At 39.1% G+C, this 21,666-nt stretch overlaps 1 protein-coding gene across 2 annotated transcripts in view; it reads left to right on the top strand.

Annotated features, from left to right (window-relative positions):
* The first annotated feature begins 1,064 nt into the window (after positions 1 to 1,064).
* LOC141788541 (protein Niban 1-like) overlaps positions 1,065 to 21,666 on the top strand; it is a 45,685-nt gene continuing 25,083 nt past the window's right edge. For both annotated transcript variants that reach the window (XM_074667400.1, XM_074667399.1), the window contains exon 1: positions 1,065 to 1,197. In XM_074667400.1, the coding sequence (XP_074523501.1) occupies positions 1,143 to 1,197 (55 nt within the window). In that variant the 5' untranslated portion in view covers positions 1,065 to 1,142. The remainder of the gene's footprint in view (positions 1,198 to 21,666) is intronic.

The following is a 21,666-nucleotide window of genomic DNA, read 5'->3' as shown; positions in this document are numbered from 1 at the left end:
GATAAAGATATATATTTTAACAATAGTTGATTTTGTTCATTCTTTTTTTTTATTTTAATTGTACTTTCATAGTATTTGTTTATTAGATATTCTGTGCATATATGATATTTATTTATTTATTCAACTGTACATATGCCAATCCGTACTTTTCCATTGGAAGGAGTAAAATAAATTTTTGATCACTAACTAAATACATAGAAATTTGATCAACTAAATAAGTTAATAGATAAATTTTACAAAATGATCACCGAAGTAAATAAAAAAAGATCACCAAAATAAAAAAACTAAACTTTTTCTGAAAAAATGATCACCTGAATAAATAAATAAATAAATAAAGGAAAGAAGAATTTGATCTCCAAAGTATCTAAATAAGTCAATAAATAAATGATCAACTTAATAAGTTAATAAATAAATGGGAAAAAAAATGATCACGGAAGTAAATAAAAAAACACTAAAATATAAAAAAAAAAGTTTTTTGTTTTTTTTTTTAAAAAAAGATCACCTCAATCAAAAAAAAAAAAAAAGAATTTGATCACCAAAGTAAATAAATAAATTAATTAATATTCAATTATCTAAATGATTAAAAAATAAATGGAAAAAAATATCACCGAAGTAAATAAAAAAATAATCACCAAAATATTTTTTTTTTTTTTCAAAAAGATCACCTGAATAAATGAATAAAGGAAAAAAAAGGAAAGGAGAATTTGATCACCTAAGTAAATAAATAAATAAATAAATAAATGATAAATAGATAAGTAAAAAAATAAATGAAAAAAATTGATCACCAAAGTAAATAAAAAAATAATCACCAAATTAAGAAAATAAATGTTAAAAAAAATTCACCTAAATAAATAAGAATTTGATCACCAAAGTAAATTAAAAAAAAAAAAAACTCAGACCAGTCCAGACTCGAACAGTAGAATATCTGTTTTATCTGAGGCTTGTTCCTCAATGAGCTGTTTTTTTTTCTGTGTGAGCGTCACTGAATGAGAGGAGGAGGAAGAGGAGGAGGAGTAGGAGGAGAGGGGGCGTGTCCTCCTCCCTCCTTCTCCTCCGCTGCTGCTGCAGATCGATGTGACGGTGTTTGTACCTGAGGACTGAGCCCTACCTGTGGATCCTCTCCGGGCAGCAGCAGCAGCACCATGGGGATCTCCGCGTCCAGTCTGCTGGATGAGACCAAGTCCAACTACATCAAAGGTAAACCCACCGCTCCTTTCCGCGCGACGCGGCGAGGACGCGGCGAGGACGCAGCGAGGACGCAGCGCGACGCAGCGCGACGCGCCGTTTCCCCGCGTTTCATTCAGCGCTCAGCGGGTGGTTCGTGTGGATCAGATCAGAAACTTCCGCGTCTGTGTCATGATAGAGCTGCCGGGTCTGGAGTCTGCCTCAGTGCGGCTCCCAGACCTGGATTTGAAGTTAAAACGCGCCTCCTCTCCGCGCTTCAGGAGCGTCTGTGACTCTGAGTCTGACCTGGATTTCTGGAGTCTGTCTCTGTCTGTCTAACCCTGCTCCCCATCAGGAGAGTCTCTAATCTGAGAGCTCCTCTGCTGGATTCTCCTCAGCCCGGCTCAGCTTGTCTAAATCTGTCACTGCGGCTCCTGGAGAACCTGTCAGTCCGGTTCCCTCTCGTCCTTCCTCTGAACTATTCCCCTGGAGCCTCTGATTCTGCTCCTCCGCCCGGCTCCAAACTCAGGGGGACTCAGGGGGACTCAGTCTGGAGCACTCTCCGTGTTTTCTGCTCAGCCGTGTGCGGGTCTGATCAGGTCACTCGAGTCTTTCCAGTCCTGCGGGGGGAGAGGAAAGTGAGACAGGGGAGGGTGCCGGGACCTGTTTGTCTCTTTGTCTCGCGTGTCCTCGGCTGCTGGGTGTGTCCACGGAGGATCTGTGGGAGGACAAAAGATGCTTGTGTTGTTTAGAGAGTGTGGCTGACACATGAAGCTACAGGTGCGGAGTGCTACAGGTGTGCAGGGACGGTGGCCTGTGAGTGCCCAGATCAAATCATGGAGCTGGTTAAAGCTTTGAGCGCGTGGTCTCTGAAGGAAAATGTTGTTGTTGTTGTTGTTGTTGTTGTTGTTGTTGTTGTTGTTGTTGTTGTTGTTGTTGTTGTTGTTGTTTTCACACTGCTGCTTCTTCCTCCTGATATTTCTCCAAGATAAACCCTCTGATAGGTCAATATTTTTGACTTCCTGTCACTTTTAGCGCCTCTAAATATCTGTTTCACATAAAGAAAGCATCTCACTCTGAACCAGTCTCACATTTAAAGATGAAGCTGCGTTTTTAAAGATTTTTATTAAAAAAAGGTAAACTACTGAAATGTTGAAATATGATGGAAAGTTAGCGCCATGTTTTAAAAAAAAAAAGTTACTCAACAAGAAAAAAGTCATAAACTTCCAAAAACAGAGTCATGAATTTAACTCTTGGTTTGTGTATTTGAAGAAAACAATGTTTTCTTCGTTATCCCAGCTGATTTGTCTCATTTAAACCACCTGTTCCCTTGTTATCCACCTGGATGCGCTAATGTTAGCATGCAAACACGATCGCTCGAGCCGTTAAGTCCATTTGGGAATCTTGCAGAGACATAAAAACTAAACACTGTTTTTAACTTGTTTTTAATCAGATTTTTTGAAAACGTGTGGTGCAACTTTTTTTTTTAACATTTGTCAGGTACCCCTTGCAGTACTCCCAGGTTCCACTAGGAGTAAACGTGTGGTTTTTTTTTTTGGCCTGTTTCAACTTTAGCTTTAGTCTGTTCTTTATGTCAAACATTGATTTTAGTTTTTGTTAGTTTAAGTCATCTTTATACTCTTTTTTTAAGTCTAGTCAAGTTTTAGTCGACTAAAAGTTTGAGCATTTCCGTCTCAGTCAGAATTATTATCAGACTGTTTTTGTCTAGTTTTAGGGCGTATCCAGACCTGGACTGTTTGATCCACTTTGAACGGACCAGGGTTCGTTTCCCACGCTGGCTCGGACTTTTCCTGCAGGTGTGAATAGACACAAACGAACCCACTTTTTGAGGTGGTCTCGGTCCGCTTCCAAACAAACTCTGATGGTTCGTGGTTCTCCGGTGCAGGTCTGAATACAAACCAAGGTCCATCTGAACTGACTACAGGATACATGCTCCTTTTGGGCCTATAGAGCCACCGTAACCTAACCGTCTTTGGTTCATACCTGATCCTCCGTCTTCTGTTTAGCCACGCTGTTGCTAGCATGTTGTGGGTCAGGACACGCAGAGCATAGCGCCTCCTTGCTGCGATCATTGGTCTTCCTGTTCCTAAATTGTAAACGGTGTTGTTAAGCTGCTTTGAAGGAGCTGCTCTTGAAACTGAAAATGATTTAGCAGCTCTAATAAGAGCACAAACACACATGTTTACCTCCATTTCCAGGTCTGTACTCTGTGTGCCGCCCTTTGTCAGTGCTGTCCAATGAGAGCACTGATCCTCACACACCTGGATGTGTTTACACAATATAGTCCACTTGATAAAAGTACAATCTGAATACGAACCGCACCAAACGAAAAAAATAAAGTCTGCTTTTGGTCCGGACCAAACAAGTGGACCAGAGGACTTTTCTGCTCTGAATACAGCCTTAGTCAATGAAACTTGTACTTTAGTCTAATTTTGGTAATCCAAGTTTTTTTAAACCAGTTAATTTAGCACAAGTACCCAGCACAGAAATGACAAAACCAACATTTTCTTAAAGTCACTCATTTCACAAGTCAAACAACATTTTCTTATTTTATTTCTGTTACCTTCATTTTTCAGTAATTCACCCTAACTGAGTCTGTCATAAGTATTTGTCAAAAGCAAACGTGTGTAGATGTTTAATGCAACCTTTATATGACTTTGTTTCTGTCTTAGAACAACAAAAACCATGATTGGTGAAAAAGAAAAAAAACTTTTAGTGGACAAAATTTAAGAAAAATTTATTGAAGTTGACAGCAACAAAACTCTGAAAATTTCCCATATTCCCCTGCTAAAATGTCCACAGAAATTTTCTTTGCAGATCTAAAGCTGAGTCACTTTAGACTGTCAGTGTTTAGATTTCCTGATTTCCCTGAACACATCACAAGTAGTGGATCCACCTCCAACAAACAAACATTGTAAATGTTTAATTCATACATTTAGTAAATATTAATCACACAATGTTACCTTTGATCTTTGAAACCCAAAAGTTGATTAATTTCTGAGATCAAGGAGTCCGTGATCTCAGAAATGAATCAACTTTTGGAATTCAAAGATCAAAGGCAGAATTTAAAGATCAAAGGCAGAATTTAAAGATCAAAGGTAGAATTCAAAGATCAAAGGTAGAATTCAAAGATCAAAGGTAGAATTCTGTCCCTGATCTCAGAGTTCTAGAACTCCTTCAGACTTGCTCCTCCTCCTCTTCTGTAGACCTCAGTAGTTTTCTTCTCCTGTGAAGGACAGACCAGACAAAGCTCGGACTAATCTGCGTCATGATGTTTGTTATTTCATCAAACTGAGGAGACGTTCATCAGAAGAAAACCAGTTTGTGTTTCAGCTTCATCGCGCTGGGGGAGGACAGAGTGAAGCCTCTGTGCGACTTACTGTTTACAGTCAGACTCACCAGGCGACCTTGATGCATCTGAAAAGCGCTACAAAGAAAAGACAGATCTGAGTTTTTATTCAACGGTTGCTCCTGTGGCCTCGTGCTGCAATGAACCAGAAAGTTCCAGCAACAGCTGCTGCTTCTTCTTGGGTCACAGGGACAACAGCCGGGGTCGGCGCGCGGTAAATCCACGCTGTTGTAAACAAACAAAATAAAGGTGAAAAGTCAGAGCGAGCCGAGAGAGGAGCCCAACAAAGGGACAAAGAGAGAAACTGCCACAGAGGTTCAGATCATCCCTCGGCGTCGGCTCCCATCTTACTGCAGAAGTCAGCAGAGAGACACGTGAAAGCGTGAGCTCGTCTGCTGCTGGAGGCCGACACTTGTGGCGTTGGCTCTGCTGTTTCCATGGTTACAGGCAGGAGGAGTGTCATATGTCTGAGATGGGGATGGAGAAAGTGAGAAAGATTGTGTGCATCTCTGTGGAGTGTGAGTCCAACATGTGTGCACACACCTGGACCTGCTGCTGGGTCTGTGATAAGACTCAGCTCAGGGTCTGACAGTTAAAGGAGCATTCACAGGTTTTACTCCTGAGGCCTGGTTTTACACACCTGAGGGTCCAAATGACGTAAACCTCATCAGAAGATTTCAGCCTGCAGCTCTGAAACTACTTCATATAATTTACATCTTCATCTGTTGTAGAAATCCCTGAGTCTGTCTGTAAACTGATCGAAACACTGCATGGCTCATGACGTTTTGGAGGGGCCTCAAACACCGAGGTCTGACAGACGCTGAAATAAGATCCTACGGGGCACCAGAGGGACAAAATAAAGACTAAAAAAACTTACTAGTATAACTTTAAATACGATAAATCATTTTGTTTAATCATTGAGTAAAGCAGTCAGAGCAGATTAAAAAGCTAAGAGTCTGTAGTTTGCTTTAAAAACACTCAGAGAGATCAGAGAGTTCTAGAATGTAGTGACATCATCAGGGCAGAATGTAGTGACATCACAAAGACAGAAAGCTCTCTGTGCTTGATGATGAACATTCTAGAACCTCATAATCAACCTCAAATCATATAAAACTGCGATAGGGGACACCAGAAGGTTAGAAGAAAAACTTTAAAAAAGCACAATACCCTCTCTTTAACCATCCGTTTTATTTTTCTTCCAGAGGGTATTGATGATTAAAGACACTGACACTAAATAAAATCCTGCGTTAACATTTAGTTGAACTAAATCTTGATCCCATCTGTCAATAAAGCCTGCCACCGCTCTACTTCACCTCCTACAACATCAACAGCCCACCAACTTTCCATGCACCTGTGGCTAACCTCAAGTTTTACAGCCCTGGGAAGATAACTACATCTACAAAAAGACTCATCTGGAAGAAAATACTGATTTTAATTCTGTGAGGATGGATTCATTTAGCTGACAACGAGCTGGATTAAAATACATGACTGATATGTGGGAAGACATTAGCAAACAACAAAATATTATGAGATGAGCAATATGATCAACATTTGTTAACAAAATTAAGTATTCTAACAAAGGTTAATACATTTTTACTTTTTTCATTTTTTTTTTATTATTTTGTATTCATTTTAATCTATTTTTGCAATTTTATTTTAATTCCAAATGGGTTTTTTTGAAGATTTTTTTTTCTCATTTTTGACATTTAAATTTTTTTTTGAAAGATTTGCTAGTTTTTTAAATTGAGAATGAAATTCAAATATTTGAGATTTTTTTTGCAAATTTTTTAAAGTCCTTTTTTTCTTCAACATTTTTGCAAATTTTTGAAATTCAAAAACATTCTTAATTTTTTTTTTTAATTAAAAAAAAAGACTAATCTGGGAGAAAATACAGATTTTAATCCTGTGAGTTTAATTCACTGACAATGTGCTGGGTTAATAAACATGCAAAAATGATAAGTTGAGAGAGATTATCAATAAATGTGATTAAATTCAATTTTTTTTTCAAAAATTTAGCAAATTTATTGATCTTTTATTTTATTTTTTTAATCCAAATTTTGATGTTTCAAATTTTTTTGGATTTCTTTAAAACTTTGTTTTATGAAATTTTGCAAATTTTAGAAATTAAAATTTTTTTGCTAATTATTTTCAAATATGCAAATTTATTTAAGATAAAAAAATCCAAGATATTGCATGTACAAATTCATAAATAAAGAAATAGCTGCTCGTTTTGATAATTATTCACTAGATTTTAACTTTTTAAACAATTTGGAACACCTAATATTTTTATTGTGAAGATAAAGTAGATTTTGTGTCTCCACGGTGTTTTTAATCCAGGTGAGCTCAGGCTAAAAGGCTCTTATGAAAGGGAAGGTTGCAAACCCCTGCTCTGAAACTTTCACTCTCCCTTAAACAAAAAGCTCTGTCTCTGCTGGGATCCTTCCTGTGGTATTAAAACACACTTAGAAAAACAATCGGAGCCTGTAAGGGACAAAAACAAGAGTTTTTACAGGAGGAAGCCTAATTTGAAGGATTTCCGCTGCAGCCACTGCAGGCAGTTTCTCGGCTTCAGGCTGAACCGGGTCGAACACTTCTCCTCGTGTGAGGAGAGGATCCAGCCCCGGGTTGGAAAGTGGAAATCCCCCTGAAAAGACTGATCTGTGTGTTTTTGAATCTCTGGGAGCTCTCTGTTTAAAATCAGCTGGCGCTCTCGGTGGCGTCTGTTTTGGTGTTTTCCTCGTCAGTTTTTCCTGGCTGATGTTTAGCGTAGCAGAGAGCTAACTCAGAGCAGCCACACCGAGCATCTACTTCTCATGCTGGAAACATTTCTGCGCCTCAGTCTGCTGCTGTGTTCAGCGTGTGCGTGTGTGTGTGTGTGTGTGTGTGTGTGTGTGTGTGTGTGTGTGTGTGTGTGTGTGTGTGTGTGTGTGAGTGTGTGGAGGTTTCAGGGTGGGGTGGGTGTGTTTGGGAGAGTTGGGTGAATAATGTCTGGCAGGGTGCAGGGTTGGGAAGGTGCCGCGCTGCTTGGATGAAGCTGCTGCTCTGTGATGCATGAGCCTCGGCTGCTCTGTTTGTGTTTTTCGACTGTTTGATGAAACAAACGTCGCTTTTTTGAAACATCTCTGACTCATCCTCGTCCGTTTGGATCTGACACATCAGCACGTCTCATCCCAGAGCCAGTCCACTCTGTTCCCCAGGGCCTGGATTTCATGAAGGCTCTTACAGACCAGGCTTTTATCGTCCTCTGATGAGTTCATGAATCCTCACTCTGTTGTTGTCGTTGTGTGAGTTTCATGTCTCTAGTATTTGTCCCCTTCACTGAGAAACTGACGAGAGAAACAGCAAACAAGCTAGGCTACAAGTTTCTGTAGACGGGGTTGAGTCGGTTAGGTAATCAGCAGATTCAGAGACTCCGACCCAAACACTGACTTCGGTTTGATCGACGCTTTACTGAGACTGTTTCCAGCACTTTGACGCCCAAATGTTCAGAGATACACCTGGATCTCTTAGCTAACTTCAGTTAGCATAGCAGTTTTCCTCTCAAAACCTCAAACCTTTTGACTTCTGGTCCGACTTTGCCCACTGAGTCCGTTTGTTGTTGTAGTCAAGATAAAAACCATCTGGTTTGGACACGTGTCGTTTTATTTTGAAAGTCACCAGAGGTTGTTATGTGGTGACTATGCACAACTTCCTGTCCTGTTGATCTCCTTTTTTTTTTTTTTTTTTGTAAATTTATGTCACTGATCCGGCGTCTGGCAAAAATAAGAAGCTTTCGTATCAGATCCTAAAACCATGAGACATTGCTGAAGTGCTTAAATCTGCAGTTCCTCGAGTGACCACTAGAGGCTGGCTCCAAAAGTACGACAATACTACAAGTTCATATCATATGTAAAATTTAAATTCACAGTGAGACATCATTTTGACCAAAGACAGCACAGCTGTGACAGTGTCACTAAAAACGAGAATTTGATTAAAGCTCCCACATCCTGCTCCTTTCCTGCAGTTTAATCTGGATCATTGATGTCTCCATGAAATGGTAGTAACATGTTTTGGTCCAAAAAGCCAATAAATCAAGCACAGCAGCATTGTTTCCAGGCTCTCATAGCCCCTCTGTTCAGAACGCTCTGATTTAGTGGGCGTGGCCTTCATATGTAAATGAGCCACCGCTGATACCGCCCCGCTCTTCCACGTCACTGAGAGCGGCGCCACGAGCTCCGAGTGCACAATGTTTAGAAAACAGAGAAGCTCCTTTACCGTAACATTACAGACTAAAACAACAGGCTAACTGCAGCTAAAGTTAGCATCCTGAAGCTAACACAGAGACAGGGGGGACACGGAGGAAAAGCTCTTCCATCTGCTCCACAGCACACAGCATTTATAATACTCACATTTCCAGGGTCCCAGGTTTGTTGGAGGATGGTTGGTAATGCGCCTGGATTCAGGACCAGTCTATTGGCTAGCCCTCTGTTGGACTGTCCAAAGTTGGAAAAGCAGTCGGCCGTGAAGTGACTAGCACACACATGCTCAGTTTTACTGAGTGTAGCTGGAACATTTCCTGATAAATGAACTCTAGACACTTAGTCTGTCTTCTTCTGAGATGGGAAGCTTGAGCATGGAGCTATGTGGCTGTTTACAGCCAAAAACAGAGCAGTGATGGCTCTTCTACTTCAGCATTCTCCTCCTCGCTGCTGGAGAGGGGAGTGGGTGAGGAGGGGGTTTGGGGGTATCTGCTCTGGTGGACCAATCAGGTCAGACTTGCTCCTGATTGGTCAAAAAAGGGAATCGCTGACGTCGGCAAATCCCCAAACTCCAAACAGCTGGTTTTAGGTCAGGATTTTACATTAACAAGCTCTACTAAGAACAGGTTTGGTCATTAAATATCACATTTTGTGGCTGGGAGGAAAGACAAAGACCCACACATTTCACTAGAAGACTTGAAGAAGTGATTTTTGCAGAATATGGGACCTTAAACATTTATTACTTTTGTCTACTAAAACACGCTTTGTTGGCAGAATTTATCAGTTTCCTTCAAGTTTTCCCCCTTTGAGTGTTTTAACGCCGACTCGAGAAGGGTCATGTCGTTACACAGTCACTCTGCCGTTAAGTCCAGAATCAAACACAAACAGCTCTCTCTGAGTTTCGTTTTTTAAATTAATTAACAAAAGTGCAAAATAACACTAACAACTGTCAGAGTGTAAGTATTTTTTAAATAAACACTGTGCGTGTGTGTGATTCATTCATTCTGTCTGAACAGGATCTGACGCACATGTGCCACGGTGTCAAACTGCAGCAAGTAGCGCCACCTACTGGTGAGGAGGACTTACTCGATGTATGGGTTTTTAGCCTCAAGTATTAGCAGCATTCACGAGTACTGATACCTTGAAAAAAATAGCCCTATAGCTGTTTGTGTGGAGTCTCAAAGCCGCCCCATTCCAATATGGCCGCTGATCTGCTTCAAAACTTAGCGTCACAACAAAATTGTAGCAATATTCAAAAGTTACCTTGAAAGGAAATGATATTGTTTGTTTTTACTGCTGCCTGGTTGTAATACTGATACAATGCTAAGTAGCTTTAGCCTGTCTGCTAACCACACTACCTTACACTGACAGAAGAAGGCACTGGGTATTTTATTTAAAGGTTTGGGTTTTTGTTGTGGCTCAGAGGGCGAAGGTCAAGGTTTGGGTTGAGTGTGAGGCCGGTGTGAGGAGAGCTTCATGCAAAGTCAATGCAAAGACCTGGACCTGCACCTGAGGATGCAAATCACCTGTTTCATCATTTGTTTGTGAGTTACGTCAGGATCTGCTCTCATCCTGAGACGGTGCCAAGATCCTGAACCCAAACTACACCCCCAAAAAAACCATTTCAGAGTCCTGTTCTCACAGACAGATCTACGACGTCCTGAATTTACACTCAGATCCTTCAAATCTGTCTTTTCTTATTAAAATCTGTTTACGTCAGAGTCTGGAGACCTGTCAGTGAGACGGATTATCTGACTACACCATGGTCTGCCCATAGCTCCGCCCCCTACCACCCTCCAGGGGGCTGGCCAATCAGAGGGAAGCAGGGAGCTTTAACGGTAGAGTCAACAAACTTCAACTTTTACAGGAGTAATCCTGCTCAGTTGTCTCCTCTGGGCCTCCGTACATGTGTGTCAGCGTCTGTGTCTGCCTCAGCCCCCTCCTCTGCCTGGATGTTGGTGTTTAGCTGTATTAGGATGTTTCTATGGTTACGTCAGCCATGTGCCTGATGATTAGTGAGTGGAAGAAGCTGATCAGAGCACAGAGGAGGAGTACCAGGAAGTCTTTAATTGATGCTGGTTTCTGATTGGTCAGGACTGGTTATCCTGTGCTCTTGAACGCTCCACGTTTCACGCCCGTCTGATGAAATCCAGGTACGGTGGATCCGCTGAGCGCTGCTCGTGGTTTTGGGGCTGAAGCTGTTTTTAGTTTAAAGGAAGTGAAACTTGCATGAGTCTCTGTGACTCACAGGCTTCGCCTCGTGTGGCATCTCACCATCTGTTTGGACGGTCGAGGCGTTTCCCACCAAAGTGAAGTTTCTGCTCGCTGTGACACGGCTGTGAGGGCCGCGCAGAGTCTGGCGGGCTTTGTTTGGCCGCCGCTCCTCATGCTGTGTCACTGGGCCTCCAGCTGCCATTACACCACCGCTCAGATATTCAGAGGGAGCTGGGAAACTTTCCCCCGCTGTAAACCCGACTCCACAAAGAGAGGAAACCTCCCGCTGGACTGGAAACCCACCTGTTGTTTACGGCCTGAGCACAATGCAAACACGCTCGCACTCAGCGCTGGGAGAAACAGGTTTATTTCTCTGAGACGTGACGGAAACACGGCTCTTCAATCATCCTCTCCTTCACTGCAGAGCTGGACTCAGGGTGTGGTTAGCCTAGCTTAGCATAAAGACTGGGAGCAGAGGGAAACTCCTGGCCTGGTTTTGTCTACAGTTTAAATCAAAGTGCAGACACAGACTGAGCTCATGTTTCTTCAAACTTCCTCTTCCTCGTGTGTTTGACAGCAGTTGGTGGTTTTGGGTTTTTTTTTGCCTTGTTGACACATTTTTTCATGTCACGTCTTTCACTGAATTATTGCAAATATGAACGATGAGTCCCTCAGGAGTTTTAAGTCACATCCACTCAGAAGGATTTGGTTTGTTTACAGTCGGACTGAAGGATTAAAAGATCCTGATCTCATTTCTAAACACGGACGATTCTTCAGTGTTTTATTTCACCGGCTGCGCTGTAAACAAACAACACATTATGTAATAATTTAATACACTTTCACTTCATCCTGAGATAATGGAATTGTGGAATAAACTTAATTCATTATTCAGCAAACTTGAGATCCAATGAATTCTTAGATATTAAGGTATTTAAATAAAATCTGGAGCATTATTTTGTCGACTGTTATGGACTAAAGTTGTAACTATTTTTTCACTATAAATCCATTTTATACTAAATTTAGAGTTATTCAACATTCCTCTGTCAGACTGCACTGTTTAAAAAAATGTAACTTTACAGGAAATGGTTGGTAAATTTTAACACATTTTTTCTGTTGTCTTATAAAACAACAAAATGTGAGTAGATTTACAGATATTTACAGTAATTTTACACAGTCAAAAAAACAAACAAAAAAAAAGACAAAACAGAATTTTACGGTTATTAACCCTTCATTTTTTAAGTATTTTTCCTGTTTTTCAAAAACATTTTACAAAAATTGTAAAATTACAGGAATTATCTGTAAAATGACATCCTGGATGTTGTTTTTTTAGGTATTATGCCAGCTGAACCCTGTATCCTCCTCACTCATGGTTGCAAGTCACTAAAAAAAAAAAAAAAAAAAAAAAAAAAACTGTAAAAAAAAAAAACTGTAAAAAAAATAGCGGCAAATTTTCCAGACAAATATCGTAAAATTACAGTCAAATGCTGTTAAAAAAAAAAACAGAACAACAGAATAACTGTAAAAAATACAGGACTTCACTGTAAAAAAATTAAAATCTGTAAAAAAACAAAACAAAACAAAACAAACAAAAAAAACGGTAAAAGCACTGGCAGCAAAGTTTCCAGACAAATACAGTTAATTACAGTCACATTACAGTCAACACTGTAACATAGAACTATATATATATAAAAAAAAAAAAACTGTAATAATATGGAAATGAGTTGTTTTTTGATTAGAGACAAATTTAAAAAAGCCAAAAAACCTCCAAACAGATCACACCACAGTTCTCCTGAAAACACTTCCCTCTCATGCATCACTGGTCATTTTGTCCTCCATTAGTTTTTGTCCTGAAGTTTTACCATTTTCCTTTTATTCAGAGCAAAGTCATTTTTATTGTGACAGTGTTTGTAACCATGAGTGAGGAGGACACTCTGTGGATATGAGACCGAGCTTTACAGGGGGCACAGCATGTTGGTGCTTCCCGGCGCTAATCGGCTGTCTGTGCTCCAAGGAGCGGACCCTGTACCCAGTGACTTTTATGTTGTGTTTTGTTTTTGATAAACAAGATGTCTTAATGGTCTTTGCAAATAACAATATTATTTGAATTACACAGCCTGTCCACGCAGTGTTGCACAGGCAGCATGTTCCCGCAGTGCAGTGCTTCAAAGTGATCCTCCGGGATGGATCAAGTTGGGTCCTATCACAGGTTTAGGGCAGAAATTACCCCTACAGCAGTGTTTTTGTGCAGCAGAAGCCCAGAGCGCTCACACCAAACACCCCCTCCCTGCTCCTCTGCAGGTTTCCTCTGCACTCAGACGGGGACATATTTTACTTGACCAAAAACACAAATAAACAGACTCCCACCGAAAAAATCTGATATCGGTCTGCATTCACGCTTTATTCAGAGAATTTTCAGCCTGTTACTTTCACACAAAAACACCGCTAAATAAGTCTCTAGTTCTCATCGTGTCGTAAAACGGCGCTACCTCCGCTGCAGAGCCACAGCTGGCTACGAGGCGCTCGCCGCTTAGTGTATCAGTCCGCGCGCGGCGCCAGGACGAAGAGACACGATGAGAACTAGAGCCTTATTTAGCGGTGTTTTTGTGTGAAAGTAACGCGCTGAAAATTCTCTAAATAAAGCGTGAATGCAGACCCATATCAGAGTTTTTCAGTGGGAGTCCGTTTATTTGTGTTTTTGGTCAAGTAAAATATGTCCCCGTCTGAGTGCAGAGGAAACCTGCAGAGGAGCAGGGAGGGGGTGTTTGGTGTGAGCGCTCTGGGCTTCTGCTGCACAAAAACACTGCTGTAGGGGTAATTTCTGCCCTAAACCTTGTGATAGGACCCAACTTGTTCCATCCCGGAGGATCACTTTAATGTTCAGCAGAGTCTTATATCCTCTGTGTGCTCTCCTCACTCACGGTTACAAAACATCATCACAACAAAAAGCATTTTGCCATAAAATAACGGTATTTTTCTGCAGAACTCTTTGCATTGTCACTATATTGTTGGTGTTTGACTGTAATGATTTAGGAAAAATCTGTTTAATAATAGTATTTTCAAAGGAAATTACTGTAGATTGATTTGACTGTAATTTAACGGTATTTGTCCGGGAACTTTGCTGCCAGTACTTTTACTGTTTTTTTTTTAACAGTGTACGCTCTCTAGAAATTTCCTTCATCATTTCTGTCACAGTTCAGACAAAATTTAAAGAATTGTGTCTCAAAAATCCCAGTAACCAGCTGACAGGACAAGAAGAGAGAAACCCGTCTCTCCAACTCTACATTTAGTGACGCTAACACAGACGACATCTCCTCCATGTTTTGTCCCTTGTGCTAACTGCAGAGCTTGGGGTCACGTGACTTTGGAGCAAACCATTGTGTTTTTTTTTCAATGGGTAACACAGTTGACACTGAGACGTACCCACCCCCACTTTATAAACACATCATTCTAACGGTGTCCTGAAAGTTTTGCCTTTGTTTAGTTTTATTCTCCTTTTTTACCCATCTATCCTCCACCAAACCCTGAGCTGACTGTGTTTGAAGGTTTTTCTCTCCCACATCTGAAACTACAGGTCTCCATCAGGTTATTGTTGTTATTATTATTATTATTATTATTATTATTATCAGTGTGTAAACAGGAGGCCGTCAGCAGAAATCAGCACAGTGTGTTCAGAGTCCAGGTATGATGGTATGAGGGAGTCAAACAGGCTGAGCAGCTCATAAAGTCTCTGTCAGACGTTAGTTACAGTTTCATAAAGCGCCTGAGCGTCCACGCCCTCCTGGGGCTGCTCTCAGGTGTGGAGGAGGCAGGAACATGAGGACGCAGCTCAGAGGGTTTAACGTCAGTGAAATCACAGCAGGCAGTAAAACCATCCGCTCTGTGAGCGATGGTTATCGACCCAACCTTTCCACGAGCAATTAACTCCTCCCGTCTCCTCCCGTCTCCTCCTGTCTCCTCCTGTCTCCTCCTGATCTCTGTTCTCATCCCTAATGAGACAAGGAGCCCGGCCTCCTTCAGGTCCCTGACCCGGCTTTAAGTCCCAGCCTGGTTTTAATGAGCTGAGAGCTCCGTAACGATTCATTATCTCTAAGACGGTTCATCCAATCATCCTCTGTCACACACTGATCCCTCACTCCTTCAGCAGGTCGTCACACACCGTCTTTATGTTTACACATTTACACATGATGGAGTTTATTTCTGGGTCTGAGGAGTCAAGTCTATGGCAGGGGATAAGGGCCACTGGAAAAAAAAAACAAGGAAAAACAACTATCAGGTCTAAGGTTATTTATTTATTTATTTTATTTATTTATTTTACAATATTACTCTGAGATAAAATTCAGAATTCTGAAAAAAAATATATCAGGATTCTGACTTTTTCCTCACAATTAAAATAACAAGAAAAACATATTGAACCTTATAGTTTTGTTTTGCTTTTTTCAGTTTTTTCTGTATTTCTCAGGAAGTTTAGTAATTATTAGTTTTTTTTTTTTTTAAAGTAAAAAGTCTTAGAACAAAAAGTCAGAGTCTCAGATTGTTTTTTCAGAATTCTGACTTTTCCCCCAAATCCTAAGAAAAATAATAATAATAACAATAGTAATAATAAAAATAAATATTGGACTTTAAAGTATTTATTTATTTATTTATTTTAAGAAATATTGAGGGCATTTTTTTATTATTACTATTATCATTTTTTTTAATAAAGTAAGAATTATGAAATAAAAAAAAAGTCAGATTCCCCCTTTTTTTTAATAGAAATCTTGCTTTGATCTCAAAATTCTTACTTTTGCTCAGAACAGTGATAAAAAATAGTGGACCTGATAGTTTTTACGTATTTATTTTCTCCCTTTTTCAGAAAAAAATAAAAAACTTTTTTATTGTAGCCTAATTATTCTGAAATTACAGTCTGAATTCTGACTTTAATCAGAATCAGAATCAAGTTTTATTGCCAAGTAAATTTGCATATACAAGGAATTTGTCTTGGTGTGTTGATGTTAATGAAAATGCTGATGGAATATAGAAAAAGTTAAGATATAAAATATATAAAAATACAGAAAATATAAATAGAAAAATAAACAAATTAATTAATAATAATAATAATAATAATAATAATAATACAAATAATAATAATAATAATAATTAATTGACCTTTTTTTTGTGTTCCGTATCCTCTTCAGTACGAGCTTTATGACGTCTGAAACACACAGAACAGAATCTGAAACTGAAGCTGGTGTGTTCTCAAAAAACCTGAACACTCATATTTGTGTCACCAACACACACACACACACACACACGGCCCCCTCCCTCACACACGCTCATTATGTGTGTCAGACATTTCTGTCCTGCAGTAACTTGTTCGGTGTCTCGAGTGTTTCCTGACTGTTCACACTCACACACACACACACACACACACACACACACACACTCTCTCTCTCCTCTGAATGAACCCACTGACCAGCAGCTGAAAAAATGTAGAGAATAACTGATCATTTCTCATCTTCTCGTCCGTCTTTCAGCAAAGCTCTCTGACACTTTCTGATCGTCTTTGTTCACGAAACGTGAGACAAACTCTGAGGAATCTGAAACTGTTGAAAGTTGTCACCAGTTTGTGTGTGTTTGTCGTGTGTGTGTGTTTGTAGTGTGTGTGTGTGTGACATGTGTGGACATGTCAGGGATCGACGCCCAAACCTCAGATAACCACAGCTCGGCTCTAATGAACTCTCATAAACCTGAAGCTGATCTTTTAAAGCTCTTTGAGGTTTTTATGAACTCACGGTTCAGCTGGAGGGCTCGGAGGATAAATCATAAAGTCTCTGATAAAAACAGATTGGAGTTTCATGATTTTTGTGATTTTAAGTTTGCTCCTTTGACTCCAGACCAGGTGAAAAAGTTGAATGATGATGATCTGTACAGACTCTATCAGGAGACATATTTTCCTATAAAAACTTGAGAGTGAGTTAGCTTCACCCCTGCTGCAGAAACAAGCTAGTCTGACTGGTGGACTTTACGGTACCAAATCCACATCCCCAGACCTCCTGAGACTCTGTGTTTGCAGGTACAAACAACACCTGCCAGCCTGCCGGACAAGTATATATGCTCTATATGTGGCAAGAGATTAGTAAACACCACAAAATAGGATGAGTTGTAAAGTTATAAATTACAGAAAATCCTTCAAAAATTGAGATCTTTGAGAATTTCTTTGCCATCTTTTTACATTTCAATTTTTTTATTATTTTTTGCAAATTTTGAAATTCAAAAGTCTTTTAAATTCCAACTAATTTGTTGAAATTTCAAAATTTTTAAATAATTTTTCAAAATTTTAAAAAGTTTGAAATAAAAAAAAATATTGGATTTTTTTTCATTTTAAATATTTTTGAAATTTTGAATTTTTCTTGAAATGTTGTAAAGTTTTTTTGAATACAAAAATTATTTAATTTTCTTTTTTCAGTAATTTTTACTTGAAATTCAATTTTTTGTAGTTCCTGCAGTTTTTTTTGTATCATTTTTCCTTCGATTTTTAAATTTTCTTTTTTTTTTAAAACTTTTTCAAATTTACTCTTGTTTTACTCTTGACAGTCTTTTTTTAGTTGTTAAGTTATGAATAACAGAAAATCTTTCAAGGTTTAGATTTTTGAGGATGTATTGTATTTTTTTAATTTTGCCAATTTTTTTTACATTTCCAATTTTTTATTAATTTGTGCAAGTTCTGAAATTTTGCACACTTTTGAAATTTCAAAAAATTTAAATTATTTTTTCTAAATTTTGATTTGGAGTATTTTTTCTTTTACTATTTGATTTTTTTTATTTCCTGTTATTTTAAACTTCAAAGATTTTTGATTTTTTTTTTGAAAATCTTGTGAATTTTTTTAAATTTAAAAGTTATTTGATTTTCTTTTTTTCGAATTTTTTTTCTGGAAATTCATTTTTTTTTGTACTTCCTGCGGTTTTTTTTAATTGATTTTTTTTACACTCTCTGTTGTATTTCTTGTAAAGATAAAGTAGATTTTGTGGCTCCTGAATGACTTTAATCCAGGTGAGCTGAGGCTAAATGCCCTTTTGAAAGTAAAGATGGCTAACCCCTGTGTTAGCATCAATGCTACGTTTCTCTGCAGCCATCGGAGGCGATGAACCATGCAGAGATCATCTCAGAGAGGAGGTGACGGCATCAGCAGTCCGTGCTGCGCTCAGCGCTGTGACGTTTCCTGTGTGAAAAGCTCCTCTGCTCTTCTTTGTGGGCAGGTCTGTGTTTTTATTTTTGGTCCTGAGGTTAGAGGCGAGGAGAGAAACTCTGCAGAAATCTTTCAAAGCTCTGCTGAGCTGAGTCTGTCTGCTCAGGTTCAGCTCAACACGCTGCTGTTTTTACACCAACGTGTGTTTGCTGAGCGGCTTTCACAGCATGGATTGATGTGTTTCACCTGACTTGGTGTGATTTTAAAAACATCTTTATAACCTGCAGTCACTGATTGATCACCTGCTGAGTGTCACTGTGAGCCCTGGAGGTGGTTGAGCTGGTCTCTCCAGAGAAACCGGGGCCCTGCGTGGAGCTGCAGCACCGAGGCTGTGTCATACCTCACATACCAAACACTCACAGGGACAATCAGTACGTTTCACTCACAGACAGGTGGAGGTGTGCTTCACTCACAGACAGGTGGAGGTGTGCTTCACTCACAGACAGGTGGAGGTGTGTTTCACTCACAGACAGGTGGAGGCTAGAATCAGAGAGAAAAGGTGGGATGATTGTTCTGGAAGTGACAATAGGACGGAGACGATCACACAAAGACCGAGTCTGTACCAAAGGACGAGCTCATACATCACTCTGTCCCTTTAAGGCGGCACAGCTGTGGCTCTGTGCTGACAAACCTTAAGCAAACAAAGAGTTAAACAAAGAGTTAAATCTGCAGGATTAAAGTTAGAAGACACTGACAACATGGATTAGTTTGACAGGATTAAGGCCACACCAGACAGAAACTCAGATTTCAAGATGAAGGGCCAATCATCGCCCTACTTCCAATATGGCCGCAACAGCTGATCTGCTTCAAATATCTTTTTCAGAAACAGGCTAGGGACGCCAGGAGACTAAGAAACGAGACGCCACTCGATTCCTTCTCCGTCCTCTCCACTCGTCTCTCCTGTCGACCCTGTCGTGGTCAGAGCGACTGTTTCTTTGTCCAAAGCGAACACGTTTTTACAGAGTGATGATAATCTGACGTCAGATTAGGGCGACACACTCTCAGCAAACAGACTTCACCGCCATGGACTGCATTACATAAGTGATGAGACAGCTAAGCTAAAAAAAGCTAAAAAAAAAAGCTAACCTTACATAATTCAGAAGCTATATTCTGTGGTGTCTGAATCCTGTAACATTAGCTTAGCATAGCTTTTGTTAGCTGTGAATGTGTCACTCTGCTCTGACATCACTGTAGCTATTATTAGCGTAAACTGTCAGTATAGCAGTTTAATATGTGGTAAGACATTAGCATTATTTTTATTTTTTGCAATTTTTCAAAATTTCAGAACAGTTCCAGATTAAAAAAAAAATGCAATTATTTTGAAATTCATGATAACATTTTTTTGGCAAATGTTTCATATTTCTATATATTTTTTAATATTTTTTTCCTTTCTTTGCAATTTTTTTTAATATAAAAATGTTTTAAATTTTTTGCAAATTTTTAAAATTTTAGAACACTTCCAGATTTAAAAAAAACAAAAAAAAACAATTATTTTGAAATTTGTGGTATTAACATTTTTTTTTTCTAATTTTTCAAATTTATTTAATTTAATTATTTAATTAATTTACATTTTTCCCCTTTCTTTGCAATTTTTTTTTAAATTTCAAAATGTTTTAATTCTTTTTGCAAATTTTTAAAATTTCAGAACTCTTCCAGATTTAAAAGAAAAAAAAAATTCAATTATTTTGAAATTTGTGGTATTTACATTTTTTTGGCTAATTTTTCAAATATATATATATATATATATATATATATATATATATATATATATATATATATATATATATATATATATATATATATAAATATATATATATACACATACTTTTTTCCCTTTCTTTGCAATTTTTTTTTTAAATTTCAAAAATGTTTTGCAAATTTATTTGAAATAAAAAAACTTATACATCACATTCGCAATTTAATAAATTAAAAATATTTTTTCTTTTTAGGTAATTCTGCACTAGATTTTAATTACCTGTAGAATTTTTACACTTTTTTGTCTTTATTGTGAAGAGTAAGTCGACACGTCTGGTTGTTGAGTTAATGCTAACGCTCTGATATTCACATTTACAGGAGCGAGACTAGGAGCCAGCGCTCCCATCAGCCCTCTGTCTGTCTCTGTGGGCGTTACGTCACAGCTATAAGAGCAGTGTGTGTAAACACGGCTCCACTTTCATAAAACCACAGCGTGAGTGTGTTTGCCGCCCGTTTGCTGCTGTGAGGACGTGTTTGTGCGACTCTCTCTCTCTGCTGCGGCTCATTAGCTCCACACGAACCATTTACGCTGCTTTTACGGCTCTTTCCCTCCCTCTGATTGGTTTTATATAACGTCCTTACAATCTGTTCTCACCACTTTGCACAATAATCAGATGGAGTTGGTGTTTTTATGGTGCCAGGGGACAACAAATGAGAAAGAGGCAGATGGCTCATGAAGAGGAGGGCTGATTAATCTGAGCAGTCCCTGAAAAACAAAGAGGAACAGAGCAGCACTGAGGACAGCTCTGATTTCTTCCTCTCAACTTAGAGAAATTCAGGTTTCTGTGCTGAATCAGCGTTGTCTCATGATCCCAGTTCAAAGGTGATGATATCTGCTCCTATTTCCTGTTCCTGACACAGTTTGGCAACTTTACCATCATCAGGATGTTTTTATCAGATATCAAATCTTTTGCTCCGCTGCGTAAATATCAGCCATGTTTGAATTGTTGGCTAACAATTATTTGCCCTGTTGGCTATGGCTGCTTTTTGCAGCAGCTCTCTCTTTTCTTTGCCTGTTTCTTGTCATTTTTCGTCTCTTTTTCATCATCTTTGCATTTGGAGTGGATCATTACTTTGTGTGATTCATTTGTTGGTCATGGACACCAAACTTTTTGTGTCTTCAGTGAAATTTTTACTACTTTTTCTCCTGTGTTTGTCTGGAGATCCTACATGTAACCATGGCTGCATTGTTTACATGTGAACTCAGCTGTTAGCAGCCTGTAGCATGTCAATGCTAACTGGTGCTAGGCCGGATGTTTCCCCACAAGGTGAGGAGAAAGAGGTGAGGACGACGTGCTGGTTCTCAGGTGTGAGCTAAGAAGTGACGACATGGACCTGTCCTTCCATCCATCGTTATTGGGAACGTAAGATCTATCTCCAATAAGATGGACGAGCTAGCTGTGCTGCTCTTTCTTTACACTTTCTTACTTTGGTTTTCTTGATTGCTCCTGTGACTTCAATTTCGTTGTATTGTTACAATGACAATAAAGTTCTATTCTATTCTATTCTAACTCTGCTTTAGCTACAGCTACAGCTAATAATATCTACAGCGAACTGCCCTCTTCTGGTCTGGTAGTGTATTGCAGTTATGTTTTATTTCTTCTACATGCATCACTGACCTGGTTTGACCTGATTGGACCTGATTTGTTCAGGCCTGGATGGAAACACAGGAAGCTTTTGGTTCCTCTAAGAGAAGTTC

The sequence above is a fragment of the Halichoeres trimaculatus genome, unplaced genomic scaffold, assembly GCF_033239565.1.
Source record: "Halichoeres trimaculatus isolate MK-OKI-2021-1 unplaced genomic scaffold, fHalTri1.1 fHalTri1_scaffold_4, whole genome shotgun sequence".
Classification (NCBI taxonomy): domain Eukaryota; kingdom Metazoa; phylum Chordata; class Actinopteri; order Labriformes; family Labridae; genus Halichoeres; species Halichoeres trimaculatus.
The sequence above is the reverse complement of the archived record's forward strand: the minus strand, read 5'-3'. Positions and strand labels throughout refer to the sequence as shown.